The 20987-nt window shown below is 43.2% G+C and overlaps 1 protein-coding gene across 1 annotated transcript in view; it reads left to right on the plus strand.

Annotated features, from left to right (window-relative positions):
* Positions 1–20987, plus strand: part of kcnq1.2 (potassium voltage-gated channel, KQT-like subfamily, member 1.2) — a 67080-nt gene that overhangs the window by 33104 nt on the left and 12989 nt on the right. The window contains exons 7-11 of the mRNA XM_055650887.1: positions 16–156; positions 3395–3505; positions 5400–5495; positions 10439–10567; positions 11547–11709. Coding sequence (XP_055506862.1) covers positions 16–156; positions 3395–3505; positions 5400–5495; positions 10439–10567; positions 11547–11709 — 640 coding nt within the window. The remainder of the gene's footprint in view (positions 1–15; positions 157–3394; positions 3506–5399; positions 5496–10438; positions 10568–11546; positions 11710–20987) is intronic.

A 20987-nucleotide genomic window follows, 5' to 3' on the forward strand; every position in this document is an offset into this window, starting at 1 on the left:
TGTTTTATGTTGCAGGAACTCATCACCACACTCTACATAGGGTTTTTGGGCCTGATATTTTCTTCCTATTTCGTGTATCTGGCTGAGAAAGATGCCGTGGATGAGAAAGGGATGACTGGCTTTGGAAGTTATGCCGATGCATTATGGTGGGGAGTGGTGAGTCGTTTCACATTTGATGATATATTGTCACTGAAGTAATAGTAAGATTAGTTCAATTCACTCCTATTTCGTGCTCTAGAATCGGTGTTTGTTTTAAAATGAAATGGCACCATTTTTAGAATCCACAGAAACAGGCCCTTCAGGCCAATAACTAGAAGATTGAGGGGGGATCTTGTAGAAACTTACAAAATTCTTAAGGGGTTGGACAGGCTAGATGCAGGAAGATTGTTCCCGATGTTGGGGAAGTCCAGGACAAGGGGTCACAGCTTAAGGATAAGGGGGAAATCCTTTAAAACCGAGATGAGAAGAACTTTTTTTCACACAGAGAGTGGTGAATCTCTGGAACTCTTTGCCACAGAGGGTAGTTGAGGCCAGTTCATTGGCTATATTTAAGAGGGAGTTAGATGTGGCCCTTCTGGCTAAAGGGATCAGGGGGTACGGAGAGAAGGCAGGTACGGGATACTGAGTTGGATGATCAGCCATGATCATATTGAATGGCAGTGCAGGCTCGAAGGGCCGAATGGCCTCTACTCCTGCACTTATTTTTCAATGTTTCTATAATGTCCATGCCGAATATGATGCCTTTAAAATAATCTCCCCTGCCTGCATGTGATCCACATCCCTCCATATTCATGTGTCTATCTAAAAACCTCACACGCCACTATTGTATCTGCCTGCACCACCAGCCCTGGCAGCTCGTTCATGGCTGTTTTTAAAAATAAAAGCCATCTGTGTAAAAACAAAACTTGTCCCACATATCTCCTTTAAACTTTGTGCCTGAGCTTCTGTAAGGTAGAGATCTCCATTCATATCAGGTACCTACCTAATAGCCTGTTAAACATCACAATTTGAATCCAGTCACGGGAGAGTCTAGAACGAGAGGACACAGCTTCAGAACAAAATGACGTACATTTAGGTGGTGATGAGGAGGAATTTGCTGAACCATAGTGGTGAATCTGAGGATTTAATTGCCACAGACGGCTGTGGAGGCCAACATTGATATTTTTAAGGCGGAGATTGATAGGTTCTTGATTAGTAATGCCCCTGTCCCACTTGGGAAACCTGAACGGAAACCTCTGGAGACTTTGCGCCCCACCCAAGGTTTCCGTGCGGTTCCCGGAGGTTGCAGGTGGTTGCTGGAGGTTGCAGGTAGTGGAAGCAGGTAGGGAGACTGACAAAAACCTCCGGGAACCTTGGGTGGGGCACAAAGTCCCCAGAGGTTTCCGTTCAGGTTTCCTAAGTGGGACAGGGGCATAAGGACCCCAAAGGTTATGGGGAGAAGGCAGGAGAATGGGGTTGAGTGGGAAATATAGATCATCCATTATTGAATGGGGGTAGACAAAAATGCTGGAGAAACTCAGCGGGTGCAGCAGCATCTATGGAGCGAAGGAAATAGGCAACGTTTCGGGCCGAAACCCTGAAGGAAATAGGCAAAGTTTCGGGCCGAAACCCTGAAGGAAATAGGCAATGTTTCGGGCCGAAACCCTGAAGGAAATAGGCAACGTTTCGGGCCGAAACCCTGAAGGAAATAGGCAACGTTTCGGGCCGAAACCCGTAAGGGTTTCGTCCTGAAACGTTGCCTATTTCCTTCGCTCCATAGATGCTGCTGCACCCGCTGAGTTTCTCCAGCACTTTTGTCTACCTTCGATTTTCCAGCATCTGCAGTTCCTTCTTAAACATTATTGAATGGGGAGCAGACTCTGTGCTGAATGTCCTAATTCTGCACCCGTGTCTTGTGGTTTTATTTAGTATCATATTTGATCCACTTAGCTAGTTTGCTGCAGACTAAACTAAACTATGATGCAACCGTCTCACATGATGAAGAATGATGATACCACATTTTGTGGTGTCATGAAACTCGAGCTCTAGGTCTATCGCTGAGTCATGGTCTCAGTTTGTAATTAAAATAGTCTAGGCCCTGTGGGAACCCAGTTCTGTCGGTGATGTCATTGCAGCTGGATAAAGTTACTGGAAGAAAAATTAAACAAAGTCCTTCTCTATCCTGGTTATCTTTAGTCGGGGGAAAAACTGAATGAAAAGTTTTCATCCAAATTTACTTTTTACCTGTTCAACTGTGATGCTTTAGATTGCATTTAATCTCCCTTTAAAGCTTACATCTCCCTTTAGCTTGTTCTGCAGAACACATAGAAACATAGACAATAGGTGCAGGAGTAGGCCATTCGGCCCTTCGAGCCTGCACCGCCATTCAATATGATCATGGCTGATCATCCAACTCGGTATCCCGTACCTGCCTTCTCTCCATAATCCCTTTAGCCACAAGGGCCACATCTAACTCCCTCTTAAATATAGCCAATGAACTGTGGCCTCAACTACCTTCTGTGGCAGAGAATTCCAGAGATTCTCCACTCTCTGTGTGAAAAATGTTTGTCTCAGAAACATGGCCTATATTTTTAGTTTTACATGCGTGAAATGGAGATATTCAGCATTATCTTTAGTTGTGAGCAATGACTTGTGCTTTTGAAAACTCAATTAGGTTATAAAGCATTCAACTGCATTCAGAAGTCAACAAATTCATAAAAAACAATGGCAAGTCTTTAGATATTCATTTGAATATGACTGACTTAAAGCGTAATGTCGCAGAGTCCCCCATTTCCAGTTTATCTCCCTCTTTCCCACCCCCATCCTCGTCCACCCATATCCCTCCCTCCAGCTTTACATTCCACTCCTGCCCTGTTCTCTTAATCTGACACCCGTTTGTCTCTGTTTCATCTCCAGCCTTAAAAAGGGGCCTGTCCCACCTGGCGAGTATTTTCAGCGACTGCCAGCATCATATCAGGGTCGCCAAAAGATTTTGAACATTTCAAAACCCAGCGGCGACAAAAACAAAGTTGCGACGCTTGAAAGAACACAGCGCATCATGTGTCATCACGCTGCGTCATGCCTCGTCACGGCGTGAATGTTTCGGCGGCCTGATATGTCAGCCAATGTTGCTGGCAGTTGCCGAATAAAATTGCCAAGTGGGACAGGCCCTTTAGTCACTTGCTCTCCTCTCAGCCTTAGTCACAAACCACCCACCCTCATGTTGCCAGGCTTTGTCCCACCCCCACCTCACTTCCCCAGCATTCTCCCCCCCCCCTCCCCCCGACCCCGACTCCATCAGTCTGAAGAAGGGTCATGACCCAAAACAGTGTCTGTCCATTCCCTCCGCAGATGCTGCCTGACCCGCTGAGTTGTGTTTTGACCATAACTTAAATGATTTGTTTTTCATTGTTAGGTAACAGTTACAACGATTGGATATGGTGACAAAGTTCCACAGACGTGGATTGGAAAGACCATAGCTTCTTGTTTCTCTGTGTTTGCCATATCTTTCTTTGCACTTCCAGCCGTAAGTACATTATTTAACTTTTTAGAAACATAGACATGGAAACATAGAAAATAGGTGCAGGAGTAGGCCATTCGGCCCTTCAAGCCTGCACCGCCATTCAATATGATCATGGCTGATCATCCTAAATTTTCTGCCTAAATTTCATAAATGTCTAAGAGATAGGAGCAAAATTAGGCCATTCAGCCCATCAAGTTTACACTGCAATTTAATCATAGCTAATCTATCTTTCCCCCTAACTCCCATTCTCCTGCCTTCTCCCCATAACTCTTGACATCCACAATTTGATTTTGGCCTTTAAATATCTGAGATCAGACAGATTATATTCTACATAGGGTACATAGTAGATTCAGCCACAGATCTTCCAATGGACCTTGAGAAGATAGCTAGTTGGTAATGGGAAACTTTGGAATAAGTCTGTTCCAAGAAAATATCATTTTTAATATGGCTTCTGAATCAAATTTATTTTTGTCAATTCATGAACTCTTTGTTCTAGGAAACCAAGCTGAAAAAATGGTTTTGTTATAAAAAGAGGTATGTGATGTCATGTGAATTAAAAATGAGAGATTACCTTCAAAATTACTGCAAAACTGACTTGAACTCTTCAGGCCGAACTGAAGAATATGTCTTTAAGATAGCAAACTAAAATATTTTTTAAATTTTAACTCTTTAGATCAAACAGAACATTTTGTTAGAAATGGGATTCTTGTTGATTTTTACTTTGAAGAATCAATTTACAAACCAACAAAGTTGAACATCTGTGCAAAATATTTGTGGTGTTACTGCAAAGGCAGTTTTAATCAGTTATTTTGTGTTCACTCGAGTTAATTGTACATATAAATGTTTTTAGTCTAATTATTTATGGAAAATATGAAGTCTGTTGCTTCTATTATGGTGCCAGATCGGTACATATGGTGGCCGATTAGGAAAAGGGGAGATGCAGCGAGACCTGGGTGTCATGGTACACCAGTCATTGAAAGTAGGCATGCAGGTGCAGCAGGCAGTGAAGAAAGCGAATGGTATGTTAGCTTTCATAGCAAAAGGATTTGAGTATAGGAGCAGGGAGGTTCTACTGCAGTTGTACAGGGTCTTGGTGAGACCACACCTGGAGTATTGCGTACAGTTTTGGTCTCCAAATCTGAGGAAGGACATTATTGCCATAGAGGGAGTGCAGAGAAGGTTCACCAGACTGATTCCTGGATGTCAGGACTGTCTTATGAAGAAAGACTGGATAGACTTGGTTTATACTCTCTAGAATTTAGGAGATTGAGAGGGGATCTTATAGAAACTTACAAAATTCTTAAGGGGTTGGACAGGCTAGATGCAGGAAGATTGCTCCCGATGTTGGGGAAGTCCAGGACAAGGGGTCACAGCTTAAGGATAAGGGGGAAATCCTTTAAAACTGAGATGAGAAAAACCTTTTTCACACAGAGAGTGGTGAATCTCTGGAACTCTCTGCCACAGAGGGTAGTTGAGGCCAGTTCATTGGCTATATTTAAGAGGGAGTTAGATGTGGCCCTTGTGGCTAAGGGGATCAGAGGGTATGGAGAGAAGGTACGGGATACTGAGTTGGATGATCAGCCATGATCATATTGAATGACGGTGCAGGCTCGAATGGCCGAATGGCCTACTCCTGCACCTATTTTCTATGTCTATGTTTCTATTGAAACCTATAGTTTGGTGTATTGATTAGAAATATTTTTTAAAACCTTTGAACGAAGCTGAAGAGAATAGAATGTTTTTTAAAATCTGTCTTCATGTTTTCGCCATCCACAGCTTAATGTTATATCATAAGTGGTTGATACCGTAGCTCTGTATAATGCTTTATAAAAGCCATGTAATAGTATTATAAAATAACTTTACTGTAAAGTGCTTTAATTAAACGATTAATTTTAAGGGTATACTGGGATCTGGATTTGCTCTTAAAGTTCAACAGAAACAGCGTCAGAAGCACTTCAGTCGACAGATACCTGCTGCAGCCTCTCTCATTCAGGTATGTGTCGTATGTACAATCAAAGGTGCAGGAAGGAACTGCAGATGCTGGTTTAAACCGAAGCTGGAGTAACTCGGCAGGTCAGGCAGCATCTCTGGAGAGAATAGACAATAGACAATAGGTGCAGGAGTGGGCCATTCGGCCCTTCGAGCCAGCACCGCCATTCAATGTGATCATGGCTGATCATCCCCAATCAGTATCCCGTTCCTGCCTTCTCCCCATATCCCCTGACTCCACTATCTTTAAGAGCCCTATCTAGCTCTCTCTTGAAAGAATGGAGCAGCTGGGATTGCATACTCTGGAGTTTAGAAGGATGAGAGGGGTTCTTATTGAAACATAAGATTATTAAGGGTTTGGACACACTAGAGGCAGGAAACATGTTCCCGATGTTGGTGGAGTCCAGAACCAGAGGCCAATGTTTTTTTTTTAACTGATCAGCCATGATCACATTGAATGGCGGTGCTGGCTCGAAGGGCCGAATGGTCTACTCCTGCACCTATTGTCTATTGTCTAAAAGCAACTGGTTATGTTTTGTGTTGAAACATCACCTATTCCTTTTCTCCAGAGATGCTGCCTGACCTGCTGAGTTACTCCAGCTTTTTGTGTCTGTACAATCAAAGGTATTAATATCAGCATGGACACAAGTAAATTGAAATTTTGCATTACGGAGTTAATGTAGTTTGATTGGAAGTCATTCTTTTAACTTCCACGTGTATCGTGAAACCCTATTTTATAATTGTCAAGTACCTGGGGATAAAAATGAACGATATTGGCAATATTCATCCAATATTCAGTTAACACAGGATCTGAATTGTATGCATTTGCAATGGGTGATTGAGCCTTTGTGCCTGAGGGTTCCAAAGAGAACATCAGGATAGATTTGGGCTTTCCCGATCTCGTTATTTTAGCCGGGTTACCTCTGGAGCTTTGGTGGAGAGGATGGAGAGTAGGAGAGATGTCTTTGGTCCAGTTCCTGGTCTAGTGCACCTAACTAGATGGGCGACAGATGGCACAATGGGCTAAGTGTTCGGCTGGCGACCGGAAGGTAGCCGGTTCGAATCCCGCTTGGAGTGCATACTGTCGTTGCGTCCTTGGGGCAAGACACTTCACCCACCTTTGCCTGTGTGTAATGTAATGTAATTATGTGAAGCACTTTGGGGTCAATGCAAGTTGACTAAAAATGTGCTATATAAATAAGAATATTATTATTATTATTATAAAATAGCCTCTTCTCCAAAAGGTTCCTCCACCTACTAAACCTCGTGCCCCTTCACCTTCTGGATCAGCTGGAGGACTTTATCACTGTGAAAACACATTTAAAATACTCGTTTTTTCCCCCCCCCATTATATTTTCTGTGTTATAATATCCCTTAACCATAGCAATCATTTATCTAGCAAAAGCTCTGTTCAAAAATTGTCAAGATAACATTTAGAATGATGACACCTATTTTTTTAAATACAAGTGCTGTTGAATTTGAAAGCTTGCAGCTGGAGTAGCAATCTGCACTGTAAATTCTTTGCAAATGACTCCGTTTACTGACATCCCATACAAAAGCATTGAGTGACACATACTATCCAGATTTGCTTTCCTGTGACCAAGTCAACCTGCCACAACAAGTCATGTAATTATTGTTCTAAATATCCTTGCCGCAGAATCAGTACCAATTACTGCCAGTCAGTGTCTCTGGGATTTAGAATTCAGTGTCACAAGCGGAATGTTCATTCCTTCAGGTTTTATTTGTTGACGATAGAAAGGAAAGAGAAGTTTAGCTTTTTTTGTTGTTGTCTCTCTTATTCCTCTCCTTAATCCAGTTTTTCCCCTCCCTCTATTTACTTTTCACCCGACCTGAAACTTCATCCAGAAATGCTGTCGAACCCGCTGAGTTACTCCAACATTTTGTGTCCTTTTTTTCCCAATTTCTCTCTGATTTGACACTGGTTCATAATTATGTTATTTCTTCATTAATTGGTAAGTGATGGGAGCAGAATGAGGCCATTCGGCCCATCAAGTCTACATTCCAAAGACAACAATCCAAGTCTCTCCAAAAGCTTTTTTTGCTGCGTGCTATCCAGTCAGCGGAAAGATTATACATGATTACAATCAAGCTCTCCATGATACAGGGTAAAGGGAGTAATGACCAGAACCTCAAGACCAGGTGTTTAAGAAGGAACTGCAGATGCTGGAAAATCGAAGGTAGACAAAAATGCTGGAGAAACTCAGCGGGTGCAGCAGCATCTATGGAGCGAAGGAAATAGGCAACGTTTCAGGCTGAAACCCTTCCGGGTTTCGGCCCGAAACGTTACCTATTTCCTTCAGGGTTTCGGCCCGAAACGTTGCCTATTTCCTTCAGGGTTTCGGCACGAAACGTTACCTATTTCCTTCGCTCCATAGATGCTGCTGCACCCGCTGAGTTTCTCCAGCATTTTTGTCTACCTTTCATTACACAATTGTTGTGTGGAGTATGGTGTAGCACTTTGGGAAGTTAAAACAGGCCAGGACTTTCACAGTGAGCAGTAGAGATCTGGGGAATGTTGTAGAGCAGAAAGACCTAGGAGTGCAGGTAGATATCTCTCTGAAAGTGGGGTCAGCAATTCAAAGGCACAAAATATCCAGATTTTCATTCTGTAGACAAAGTCAACCTGCCACAACAAGTCACATAATTGTTGTTATAAATGTTCTCGGAAGTACCACTTACTGTGTGAGCAGAGAACTGAGAGTTGTATTCATTTTTTCATTGTCTATTCATAGACTCGTGTCATGACCAGGTCTTTCTGGGTCTTGTCTGCAATTTTAAATACATTGACTGGAAAAGTCTTGTTGACTGAGTGTCTGTAATATGCAAATCCTACTTTCAAATTCCCACCTTGGCGTTCTTGTGCAATGATTACAGAGCACACTCATAAAGTCATAAGTGATAGAAACATAGAAAATAGGTGCAGGAGTAGAGGCCATTCGGCCCTTCGAGCCTGCACCACCATTCAATGTGATCCCGGCTGATCATCCAACTCAGTATCCCGTACCTGCCTTCTCTCCATACCCCCTGATCCCCTTTAGCCACAAGGGCCACATAGGAGTAGAATTAGAGTAGATAGGTAGAATTAGGCCATTCGGCCCATCAAATCTACTCCGCTATTCAATCATGGCTGATCTATCTCTCCCTCCTAACCCCATTCTCCTGCCTTCTCCCCATAAACCTGGCACCCGTACTAATCAAGAATCTATCAATCTCGGCCTCAAAAATATCCATTGACTTGGCCTCCACAGCCTTCTGTGGCAAATAATTCTACAGATTCACCACCCTCTGACTAAATAAATTCCTCCCCATCTCCTTCCTAAAAGAACATCCCTTAATTCTGAGGCTGTGACCTCTAGTCCTAGACTCTCCCACTAGTGGAAACATCCTCTCCACATCCACTCTATCCAAGCCTTTCACTATTCTGTATGTTCCAATGAGGTCCCCCCTGATTCTTCTAAACTCCAGCGAGTACAGGCCCAGTGCCGTCAAACGCTCAAGGGCCAATGGGCTGGATGGGCCTAACGTTGCTCCTATATCTTATGTTGTGCTTGGAACTTTTGTACACAGTTTTATTGTCATATCTATACGGAAGGATTTCCTGTTGTTGCATCTTCATCACTACAATAGTTGGTGTCACTGATATAGACTTATATAATCGCACGGCATGGAGAAACAGGCCCCCCGCGGCACAATTCATCCACGCGTGCATTGGTTTTACAATGCTTATTATTTAACACCTATTGCTTTTATAATACTTAGCAGTTACTACATAGCTACTTCGGTCCGTGTTACATGGGTAGGTACAAGGTTTGGAGGAATATGGGCCAAACGCAGGCAAAATGGGACCTACCCAAATGGGGCCTCTTGGTTGGCATGGACAAGTTGGGCCGAAGGGCCTGTTTCTGCATCACTCTAAGTATGACTTTATTTCCGTTCAGCTGTAAGTCATGCTGATATAAAAAATCTTCGAACCCACCATTCTACCTCCAGGGCCCTCAGGTCGGCAGACTTGGGGCTACTGACTATCCCGCGGTCTAGGTTTAAGCTCAGGGGCAACCGCGCTTTTGTGGCTGTGGCACCTAGACTGTGGAACAGCATCCCTCTCCTCATCAGAACTGCCCCCTCCATCGACTCCTTTAAGTCGAGGCTCAAAACCCATTTCTACTCCCTAGCATTTTTGAGGCCCTCTGAGGGGGCGGTGTACACAGTTTATGTATAGAAACATAGAAATTAGGTGCAGGAGTAGAGGCCACTCGGCCCTTCGAGCCTGCACCGCCATTCAATATGATCATGGCTGATCATCCAACTCAGTATCCCGTACCTGCCTTCTCTCCATACCCTCTGATCCCCTTAGCCACAAGGGCCACATCTAACTCCCTCTTAAATATAGCCAATGAACTGGCCTCGACTACCCTCTGCGGCAGAGAGTTCCAGAGATTCACCACTCTCTGTGTGAAAAAGGTTCTTCTCATCTCGGTTTTAAAGGATTTCCCCCTTATCCTTAACCTGTGACCCCTTGTCCTGGACTTCCCCAACATCGGGAACAATCTTCCTGCATCTAGCCTGTCCAACCCCTTAAGAATTTTGTAAGTTTCTATAAGATCCCCTCTCAATCTCCTAAATTCTAGAGAGTATAAACCAAGTCTATCCAGTCTTTCTTCATAAGACAGTCCTGACATCCCAGGAATCAGTCTGGTGAACCTTCTCTGCACTCCCTCTATGGCAATAATGTCCTTCCTCAGATTTGGAGACCAAAACTGAGGAAGGACATTATTGCCATAGAGGGAGTATGTACTGTTAGATCTGTGTACCACTGTATGTAGCATGTTAGTTCCTGCACTGATGTAAAGCATTTTGGTCAACATGAGTTGTTTTTAAATGTGCTTTACAAATAACATTAATTGAATGATTGATTGCCTTTTATAGACCTTATGGAGATGTTATGCTGCAGAGAAGACCCATAACTCCACTGCTACATGGAAGATGTATGTCATGCCCCCAGGTCACTCTTCCAAAATTACAGCCACATCATCAAGTCCACATGTGAGAAAACAGGTAACATTTCATATGTTTTAGCGTGGCTTACTTGACTTATTTAGTGAATAAGGGTCTGAAGAAGTGTCACGACCTGAAATGTCACCTATCCATGTTCCGCACAGATGATGCCTGACCCGCTGAGTTATGGTGCAGCAGCATCTATGGAGCGAAGGAAATAGGCAACGTTTCGGGGCCGAACTCCTTATGGAAATAGGCAACGTTTCGGCCCGAAACGTTGCCTATTTCCTTAGCTCCACAGATGCTGCCTGACCCGCTGAGTTACTCCAGCACTCTGTGAAACGTCACCTATCCATGTTCTCCACAGATGCTGCCTGACCCGCTGAGTTACTCCAGCACTCTGTGAAACGTCACCTATCCATGTTCTCCACAGATGCTGCCTGACCCTCTGAGTTACTCCAGCACTCTGTGAAACATCACCTATCCATGTTCTCCACAGATGCTGCCTGACCCACTGAGTTACTCCAGCACTCTGTGAAACGTCACCTATCCATGTTCCCCACAGATGCTGCCTGACCCGCTGAGTTACTCCAGCACTCTGTGAAACATCACCTATCCATGTTCTCCACAGATGCTGCCTGACCCGCTGAGTTACTCCAACACTTCATGCCTTTTCTCAGTGACTTGGACTGCCACATCTGGTCAAATCATGAGCTGAATTAAACTGAACACGGTCCAGTCATCAGCGATCATTCCCACTTCTCCACTAACATTGGCAGGAAGATATAGATGAAATAAGACTCTACGGAGACATAAAGAATTGCTGCTGATGGTTGACAAAAGGTGACAAAGGAGCAAATGACTGCGTCAGACAGTATGTCTGGAAGACTCAGACAGGTGACATTTAATGTTCAGGGCCCTTCCCCAGACCCTAATGGTTTATAATTGGTTTAGAATACAGCCCTGTAATGACGTCCTGAGATGGAGGGGACTGAGTTTCACTAATGCTAAATATTTACTGACCTTTTCCTCCTGACAGCTCAAGAAATATAAACGGAAATGCAAAGCAGGGCATGATAATGAAACTGCGTTCATGGTAAACAGCGGTGAACACACACTGACAATACCACGGATCACCTTCGACCACGTCGATGAGAAGGAAGACAAGAAAGAGGTCACTTTTTATATTGATGACACAGCAGGTATTTTTAATATAAAATATACATTCAAATCCCACGGTAGGGAAATCATATATATATATATATATATATATATATATATATATATATATATATATATATATGTGTGTGTGTGTATATATGTGTGTATATATATGTATATAGTATATATATATATAGTATATATGTATATAGTGTATATATATAGTATATATGTATATATATATATATATGTATATAGTGTATATATATATTTTATATATATGTAATATATACTATATAAAATATAGTATATATATACTATATATACTATATATGTATATGTGTATATATATGTGTGTATATATATATATATATATATGTGTATATATATATATGTGTGTATATATATATATATATATATATGTGTATATATATATGTGTGTGTGTGTATATATATATATGTGTGTATATATATATGTGTGTGTGTATATATATATATATGTATATATATATATATATATGCGTGTATGTATGTGTATATGTATATATCTGTATGTATATATATATATGTGTGTGTATATATATATATGTGTGTGTATATATATATATATATATATATATATATACTAAAGAGCATTTCTTTGAGGTGAGAGGTAAAAATGTAGACAATAGACAAAAGGTGCAGGAGTAGGTCATTCGGCCCTTCAAGCCAGCACCGCCATTCAATGTGATCATGGCTGATCATCCCCAATCAGTACCCCGTTCCTGCCTTCTCCCCATATCCCCTGACTCCGCTATCTTTAAGAGCCCTATCTAGCTCTCTCTTGAAAGCATCCAGAGATCCGGCCTCCACCGCCCTCTGAGGCAGAGAATTCCACACACTCACCACTCTGTGTGAAAAAAGTGTTTCCTCATCTCCGTTCTAAATGGCTTACTCCTTATTCTTGAACTGCGGCCCCTGGTTCTGGACTCCCCCAACATCGGGAACATGTTTCCTGCCTCTAGCGTGTCCAAGTCCTTAACAATCTTAGGAGATTTCAGGAGATGTACATGACAAGATTTTCACACAGAGAGTGGGGGGTGCCCAGAACGTGCTGCCAGGGGTGGTGGTGGAGGCAGATAGGATGGTGGTATTTTAGATAGGCATGTGGATATGCAGGGAATAGAGGGATGTGGATAATTTGCAGGCAAAGGAGATTGGTTTTACTTGGTATCATGTTCAACACAGACATTGTGGGCTGAAGGGCCTGTTCCTGTGCTGTACTTTTCTATATTCTCATGTAAAGGAAGCGAGCGGGTAAGATCATCTCTGACCCCTCTCACCCGGGCCACAAACTCTTTGAATCACTTCCCTCTGGAAGGCGACTCCGGGCTGTCAAAGCTGCTACAGCCAGACATAAAAACAGTTTTTATCCACGAGTAGTTGCTCTACTCAACAGCCAAAAATCTGTAGCCTCCCTTTGATCTGGTATTTTGTTGGTTCACATGCTTGATCAATGATGTTTTATCATTAATGTTTTATTATTATTAATGTTTAGTGTTTTCTGAGTCATTCATAACTGTCACTGTGTGTCATGTTGTTACTTGTGGGCGGAGCACCAAGGCAAATTCCTTGTATGTGAATACTTGGCCAATAAACCTGCTTAAGGATTAGGTAAGGGAATTGTTCCCTGGATGGAGATGGATACATGTTGTAAGCCCTCCTTGCTCCCCACCCCGCTCTGGATGCATGGTATGCTTGTTCTGTATTCCAAATGGAAGTGCTTGGTATTGTGTTTAAGAAGGAACTGCAGATGCTGGAAAATCGAAGGTCGACAAAAATGCTGGAGAAACTCAGCGGGTGCAGCAGCATCTATGGAGCGAAGGAAATCGGCAACGTTTCGGGCTGAAACCCGGAAGGAAATAAGCAATGTTGCCTATTTCCTTCGCTCCATAGATGCTGCTGCACCCGCTGAGTTTCTCCAACACTTTTGTCTACCTGCTTGGTATTGTGTTTGTGTACGGCAACAACTGGTCTGTGCAGAAGTCTTGAGATCTTCAAGCACCTGCCATCATCGCTCCCTGCAGACCCCAGAAAACACCAAACACGTGTGTGATCGTTACACCAGCCAAAGGGAATCCATGATCAATGATGTGAACTTTCAATAGCACCGAAGGAAGGTTCCATCTGCCCCTGACTATGTTTTGGGTCATGTGTGTTTAGAAGGTGTTAGTCGAAGCTCAGGGCGCAAAGACGGCAGCACCCATGTTCAGTCTCCACTGCAAGTTGTTGGACTTCATGGCTGGGATTCCCTTTGCATATTCTGATGGACACAGAGTGCTGGAGTAACTCAGCAGGTCAGGCAGCATCTGTGGAGAACATGGATAGGTGACGTTTCACAGAGTGCTGGAGTAACTCAGCGGGTCAGGCAGCATCTGTGGAGAACATGGATAGGTGACGTTTCACAGAGTGCTGGAGTAACTCAGCGGGTCAGGCAGCATCTGTGGAGAACATGGATAGGTGACGTTTCACAGAGTGCTGGAGTAACTCAGCGGGTCAGGCAGCATCTGTGGAGAACATGGATAGGTGACGTTTCACAGAGTGCTGGAGTAACTCAGCGGGTCAGGCAGCTTCTATGGAGCTAAGGAAATAGGCAACTTTTCGGGCCGAAACGTTGCCTATTTCCAGAAGGATTTCGGCCCGAAACGTTGCCTATTTCCTTAGCTCCATAGATGCTGCTGCACCCACTGAGTTACTCCAGCACTCTGTGAAACGTCACCTATCCATGTTCTCCACAGATGCTGCCTGACCCGCTGAGTTACTCCAGCACTCTGTGTAAACCAGCATCTGCAGTTCATTGTTTCCATATTCATGTGAACATCAGCTGAGAAGGTGTTACTGCCCCTCTTCAACATAGCATCAGCTGTATGTGCCCCGTGCCGTTGTTGGTCCTGTGGAGCACATACTACACGTGCTCTACATGCATGAATCCTGCAAGCACCTGATGGAACCTTACCGCACACCAACTGGGTTTTGGTTATTACACTTGAGTGTGGTTTGCTCTTTACATTTTGCTAACTTACAATGCAGTAAATGATTCCACATGAAGTTATATTAAATGTTTCTATTCAGAAATTTGAACCGGAATGAATGTATACACGGGAACCTAATGGGAAATAAATCAGGGGAGCAGATGGAAATCATTATTCGACATTAGTAATTACAGGTCATGTATACAACTCATTACTGGTGAACTTGTCAAAGTCTAATGCCCAGAGAAAGACTGTGATAAATAGCTATTGGAATTGTTTTTTAAACCATTATCATTGTTCATTGCCAAGGCTGGATTTAGTATCTCATCAATGATGTTTGGGAAGATTTTGCTTTGGTATAAAGCATATAATGTCGAGACAACTGCTTGTGATGTGGTTTACCTGCCCCTTTTCCTGCTCCCAATCTAAATGTTGGTGCATGAAACTAAGAGTTGCACCGAATTTCCAACGAGAATTTTAAAATTGTGAATTGCTTTATAAGGAAAATGGAAATGCATCTCAAACTTGTGCGCAGCCTAAATGCCTCCTGAAAGTGGCAAAACAGCTGCAGGGGTGGCTCATCTGAATGTAGACAGAAAATGCTGGAGAAACTCAGCGGGTGATGGAGAGAAGGGATTAGCAACATTTCTGGTCAAGACCCTTCTTCAGATTTATAAAGGGTCTCGACCTGAAACATCGGCAATTCCTTCTCTCCACAGATGCTGCCTGACCCGCTGAGTTTCTCCAGCATTTTTTGTCTACCTTTGATTTTTCCAGCATCTGCAGTTCTTTCTTAAACCGGTTCATCGGAATGATGCCTGGATTAGGGGATATTAGCTCGAAGGAGAGATCGGACAGATTTGGATTGTTTTGTCCAAAGCTCTGGGTGCTGAGGGGAGGAGACCTGATGGAAGTATATATAATTATGAAAGGCATTGACAGGGTAAACAGTCAGGATGGAAATGTCAAAGAGCAGAGGACCTAGCTTGAAGATGAAAGTTGCCTGTGTGTGGGGCAGGTCTGTTTACACTGTGGTGGGTGCCTGGAACGCACTGCCAGGCGTGGTGCTTGAAGCAGATACCATCCTGGTGTTTAAAGAGGTTTTTAGACAGACACATGTGCTTCATGTCCAGGCACAAGGTGTTGGTTTAATTTGGCATCGTATTAGGCACAGAGATTGTGGGCCAAAGGGCCTGTTCCTGTTCGATGTTCTTAGTTTTGTCGTGGGAAATGCAACAAACTGGAGGAACAATGCCAACCAGAACAAGAATGTTGTCTCTTTATGTTCAATATCACTAATTAAATGGGGTTATAATAGAGATTTTAATTACATTTCCCCCAGATTCCAACCCAAGTTGTTATCGTTACTATTTAAATTGTAATTTGAGAATTGGTGTTAAATGCACATATTAAATATATTGCATGCGCAGTGTGTTGGCAATGCCAGGATGCATCACGAGCACCGACTCAAATATCAGCAGCGTTAATATAACCGTTGAAAAATTATAGATTGTATTTTGCTTTCCCTTCTAGGTAGTAGATTAATTGTATTTAAAAAAAAAAAATGTTGTTTCACTGTGAACTGCTCGACTCCTGTACATGTTATTGTTGATGTACAGTGCTTTACAATATGCTCTGAGATTGGTTTGTGTAGCCTGCTGCCATTTGTAGTTTAGCCCTCAATGTGGCGCTGGTAAGCTGCTGCAATTGTCCTCACAACTAGTGGTTAAACACAACACAGTGTGCTGGAGTAACTCAGTGGGTCAGGCAGCATCTGTGGAGAACATGGATAGGTGACGTTTCACAGAGTGCTGGAGTAACTCAGAGGGTCAGGCAGCATCTGTGGAGAACATGGATAGGTGACGTTTCACAGAGTGCTGGAGTAACTCAGCGGGTCAGGCAGCATCTGTGGAGAACATGGATAGGTGACGTTTCACAGAGTGCTGGAGTAACTCAGAGGGTCAGGCAGCATCTGTGGAGAACATGGATAGGTGACGTTTCACAGAGTGCTGGAGTAACTCAGAGGGTCAGGCAGCATCTGTGGAGAACATGGATAGGTGACGTTTCACAGAGTGCTGGAGTAACTCAGCGGGTCAGGCAGCATCTATGGAGCTAAGGAAATAGGCAACGTTTCGGGCCGAAACCCGTAAGGGTTTCGGCCCGAAACGTTGCCTATTTCCATAAGGATTTCGGCCCCGAAACGTTGCCTATTTCCTTCGCTCCATAGATGCTGCTGCACCATAACTCAGCGGGTCAGGCAGCATCTGTGGAGAACATGGATAGGTGACGTTTCTGGTCGGGACCCTTCTTCGGACTGGTTGTCGGGGGATGATGGCAGAAAGCTGGGGGGGGGGGGGGGGATGGGGACAAAATCTAGCAAAGGATAGCCGGAGGAAGGAAGATAGTTTACACCGAAGATAGACACGAAATGGTGGAGTAATTCAGCGGGACAACATCACCCCTTCCTTCTCTCCAGAGACGCTGCCTGTCTCACTGAGTTACTCCAGCATATTGTGTCTATCTTAAATGATTGCTGGATACAGGTGATGCACTCCCTACACACTAGGAACAATTTACAGAAGGCCAATTAACCTACAAGCCTGCACATCTTTGCAATGTGGGAAGAAACTGGAGCACCTACGTAGAACAACAAACTGTGTACAGACAGCACTTGAGGTCAGGATCGAACCCGGGTCTCTAGTGCCTTGAGGCAGCAGCTGAATGTCCCAAAATGAGACATTGCCTGATCAAAAACAGAGATTGGGATGTCATGTGACCAGACCTCTGGGACATTAGTTTAGTTTATTGTCATTGTATTGTATTGTATTCAAATTTATTGTCATTGTCTCAATTTGAGACAACGAAATGAATTTCCCTTACAGGCAGTATCATTAAAAAAAATCATTAAAAAAAATAAAATAATAAATAATAATAAAACATATTAAAAATAAAATTGAAATCGAATTAAAGAAAAGCACAAACACAGAAAGTCCACGACACAACATAACATAAATGGCACCAAGGTGAGGATGGCACCATAGTCCAGCCAGCCTCCCCTCCGTGTTCATCCGTGGTCGGGGCCTTCCGAGCACCCGCAGTCGCCGCCCCGCGTGGCCCGATGTTCAGGCCCTCACGCCGGGCTGGTGGAACGCCGACGCCGATCCCCGACGGTGAGCATCCTCCTCCTCAGCGGCCCGGACCTCCTGATCAGCCGCCTCCTGCTGCCTGTCATGTGTAGCGAGATACTTTGAAAAGCTTTTGTTGCGTGCTATCCAGTCAGCGGAAACATGTATAACCACGGACTTCAACCACATCTCCACTTCCCTCAACATCAATGCAGACTCTGCAGTGAAAACAGCTTCGTAACTAAAGTTACAATTTGAAAGGGTTACTCTGCAAGTTGTCATCGTTACACGGGAAGCATGCACCTTAAACCTATTCCCTGGGCCCGAAGGCAGCTCGGTACATAAATATATTCACAGTGCAACTAGTGTTAAAATGTAGAAGTGAACGAATGCTCAGAAATTTCATCCTCATCATTTTTCTTGCGTGTGATGATTTGTTTGAAAGCAAGAGTTTAAACACATCCTGATGACTCTGTGGGATTAGCAGATTTGATGAGATCTGCACTGGCCATGCGAGGTTGCGGAATTAGTATTGAGATACAGTAGTTAATGCAGGATGTTTATACTGTGCCTTAGTTCTGCTCCCTCATGCTATCTGTCTGACTTAATGACCTTCTCTGAACAGATTTCAGGGATGGTTCATGCTTGTCATAATGGAATTACATAGAAATTGAGGAAAAATAAAATAATCCTGCAATTTTAAAAGAAATGCTGATGGCAAAGCTCAGGATTCTGTCACAGTTGCAATTATTTTACAGCAAATATTACACTTTTTTTGTCTTTTCATCTCTGACCTTTGTCCACCCATCTGCCCATCAACACCCCCCCCCCCCCCTCACCTGTGTCTACCTATCACCTGCCATGATTTCTCTGCTTCACACCCCCTTTTCCAGCTTTCTCCCAGAACCACCAGTCAGCCTGAAGAAGGATCCTGATACGAAATGTCACCTCTCCACCTTCTCCACAGATGCTAAATAAAATGTTATCTGTATTTTACCTAACGTATACGAGTTATAACCATATAACAATTACAGCACGGAAACAGGCCATCTCGGCCCTACAAGTCCGTGCCGAACAACTTTTTTTCCCCTTAGTCCCACCTGCCTGCACTCATACCATAACCCTCCATTCCCTTCTCATCCATATACCTATCCAATTTATTTTTAAATGATACCAATGAACCTGCCTCCACCACTTCCACTGGAAGCTCATACCACACAGCTACCACTCTCTGAGTAAAGAAGTTCCCCCTCATATTACCCCTAAACTTCTGTCCCTTAATTCTGAAGTCGTGTCCTCTTGTTTGAATCTTCCCTATTCTCAAAGGGAAAAGCTTGTCCACATCAACTCTGTCTATCCCTCTCATCATTTTAAGTCCCCCCTTAACCTTCTGCGCTCCAGAGAATAAAGACCTAACTTATTCAACCTATCTCTGTAACTTAGTTGTTGAAACCCAGGCAACATTCTAGTAAATCTCCTCTGTACTCTCTATTTTGTTGACAAATGTTGTTATATGAAACTCCTCTAGTAATTGAAGTGGATTGAATTGGATGCTACATCATGGACACAGGCCGTTCGGCCCGTGGAGTCCATGGTAACCACTGACCTCCTAACCCTAATTCACACTAATCCTACACTGACCCGATTGTCATCAATTCCCCCTCCCTACAGATTGTACCCCTCCCTACACACCAATTTGCAGAGATCAATTAACCTACAAACCTGCACGTCTTTGGCATGCGGGAGGAAACTGGAGCCAACCCACGTGGTCACGGGTAGAACAAGCAAACATCACGCACACACGGGACCTGAGGACAGGATAGAACCTGTGTCTCTAGCGATGTGAGGCAGCAGCTCTACCCGCTGCACCACTGTGCCACCAAGTGACCAGCCTTGCGATAATAGTTGAAATCTACAACTAGGATAGTTGTTAGAAGAAGGATTGGTCTCCTAGATAATGATGAGGCTGAGAAATAATCGTGTGTGCTTGTCTTCATTTGCACATCAATTTCTGCTTTGTTAGGTCTTACAAGGATATTTAGACAATCGGGTAAGTCTGCCTTACAGTAACAATTCTTCAGAACTGTGATCATTGAGGAATTAATTTTGCTTTTGTCCCAGCTCGTTACTCCATGTAGCATATCCTCCATGGCCAATGCTTGTTCCTTCTCCATTTAATTCTCTTATGCAGTGTGGAAAATTAAACAGATGGGTGATCTTGGTGCTTTTCTCATTGTTTGGATCATCTATTTGCCTGTTGTTGTTGGTGTCTGCTGTTGTTACAGTATAGAATTGTTCGCTAATCTGTTTGGCTTTCTCATGCTCCATTAATAATTCATTTCTCATGCGGAATCGGTGGCTTGAGATAAATGCGCCATTATTTTGGGGGTAATACTTGTTAATGAATGTCAGTGTTATCACATGTCATCTGCTTTGCTTCCTGGCTGCCCTGAATGCAGAATGAGTTTTGTCAGTGACAGTCTAAGCATTTGTTTCCATTGTACAAGTCCCAAACGAAGCAATTCATTTGAGCATGCATAATACGCCGTCATTGTCTGCTGCTTGATTAATGGCTGCCAGCAAATCATTTATTTTATACAAAAATCCATAAAACCCAATAAATATATTTTTACTACCATCACTCTAAAAATGATTCATTGTTCAATAATCTTTACATCTGAGTTATTGCAAAGTCTTCTAAGGCTTGACGTGTGTTCCTTTCATCTGATTCTTGCAATTTAAGTAAACTTCCACTGGGCAAATTCTTGTGAATGTTGGCACAGGCATGCAGTCATTTCTTACCTGCCATCCACGGAGAAAATTGGGCTCTTAGTCCAAACAGCTGCATGTTTGTCTTCCCACTTTGCTGGAGATGAATGATCCTGATTTACACCTCCCTTGTGGTTTCTGCCTCCTTGCATGCAGGTGGCCAGCTTTCCTGGTCTCCCCTAACCACCTGTACCTCACGCCAGGTACAAGACGCACCTCTACATTCACAATAGAATTTCTTGTTGTCCAAGACAAACATACCTGCTCATTATAAATGAACGAATCAGAGTTGAAGTGCATTTGTTTTTAATGAAGTTTATTGCTTCTAGTACAATACTTTGCTTATATTAAAATCACAATACATTAATTTTAATAATTAAATCTAAATGCACATATTATGTTGCATTTACTGTA

This window comes from Leucoraja erinacea, chromosome 19 (genome assembly GCF_028641065.1).
Source record: "Leucoraja erinacea ecotype New England chromosome 19, Leri_hhj_1, whole genome shotgun sequence".
Taxonomy (NCBI): domain Eukaryota; kingdom Metazoa; phylum Chordata; class Chondrichthyes; order Rajiformes; family Rajidae; genus Leucoraja; species Leucoraja erinaceus.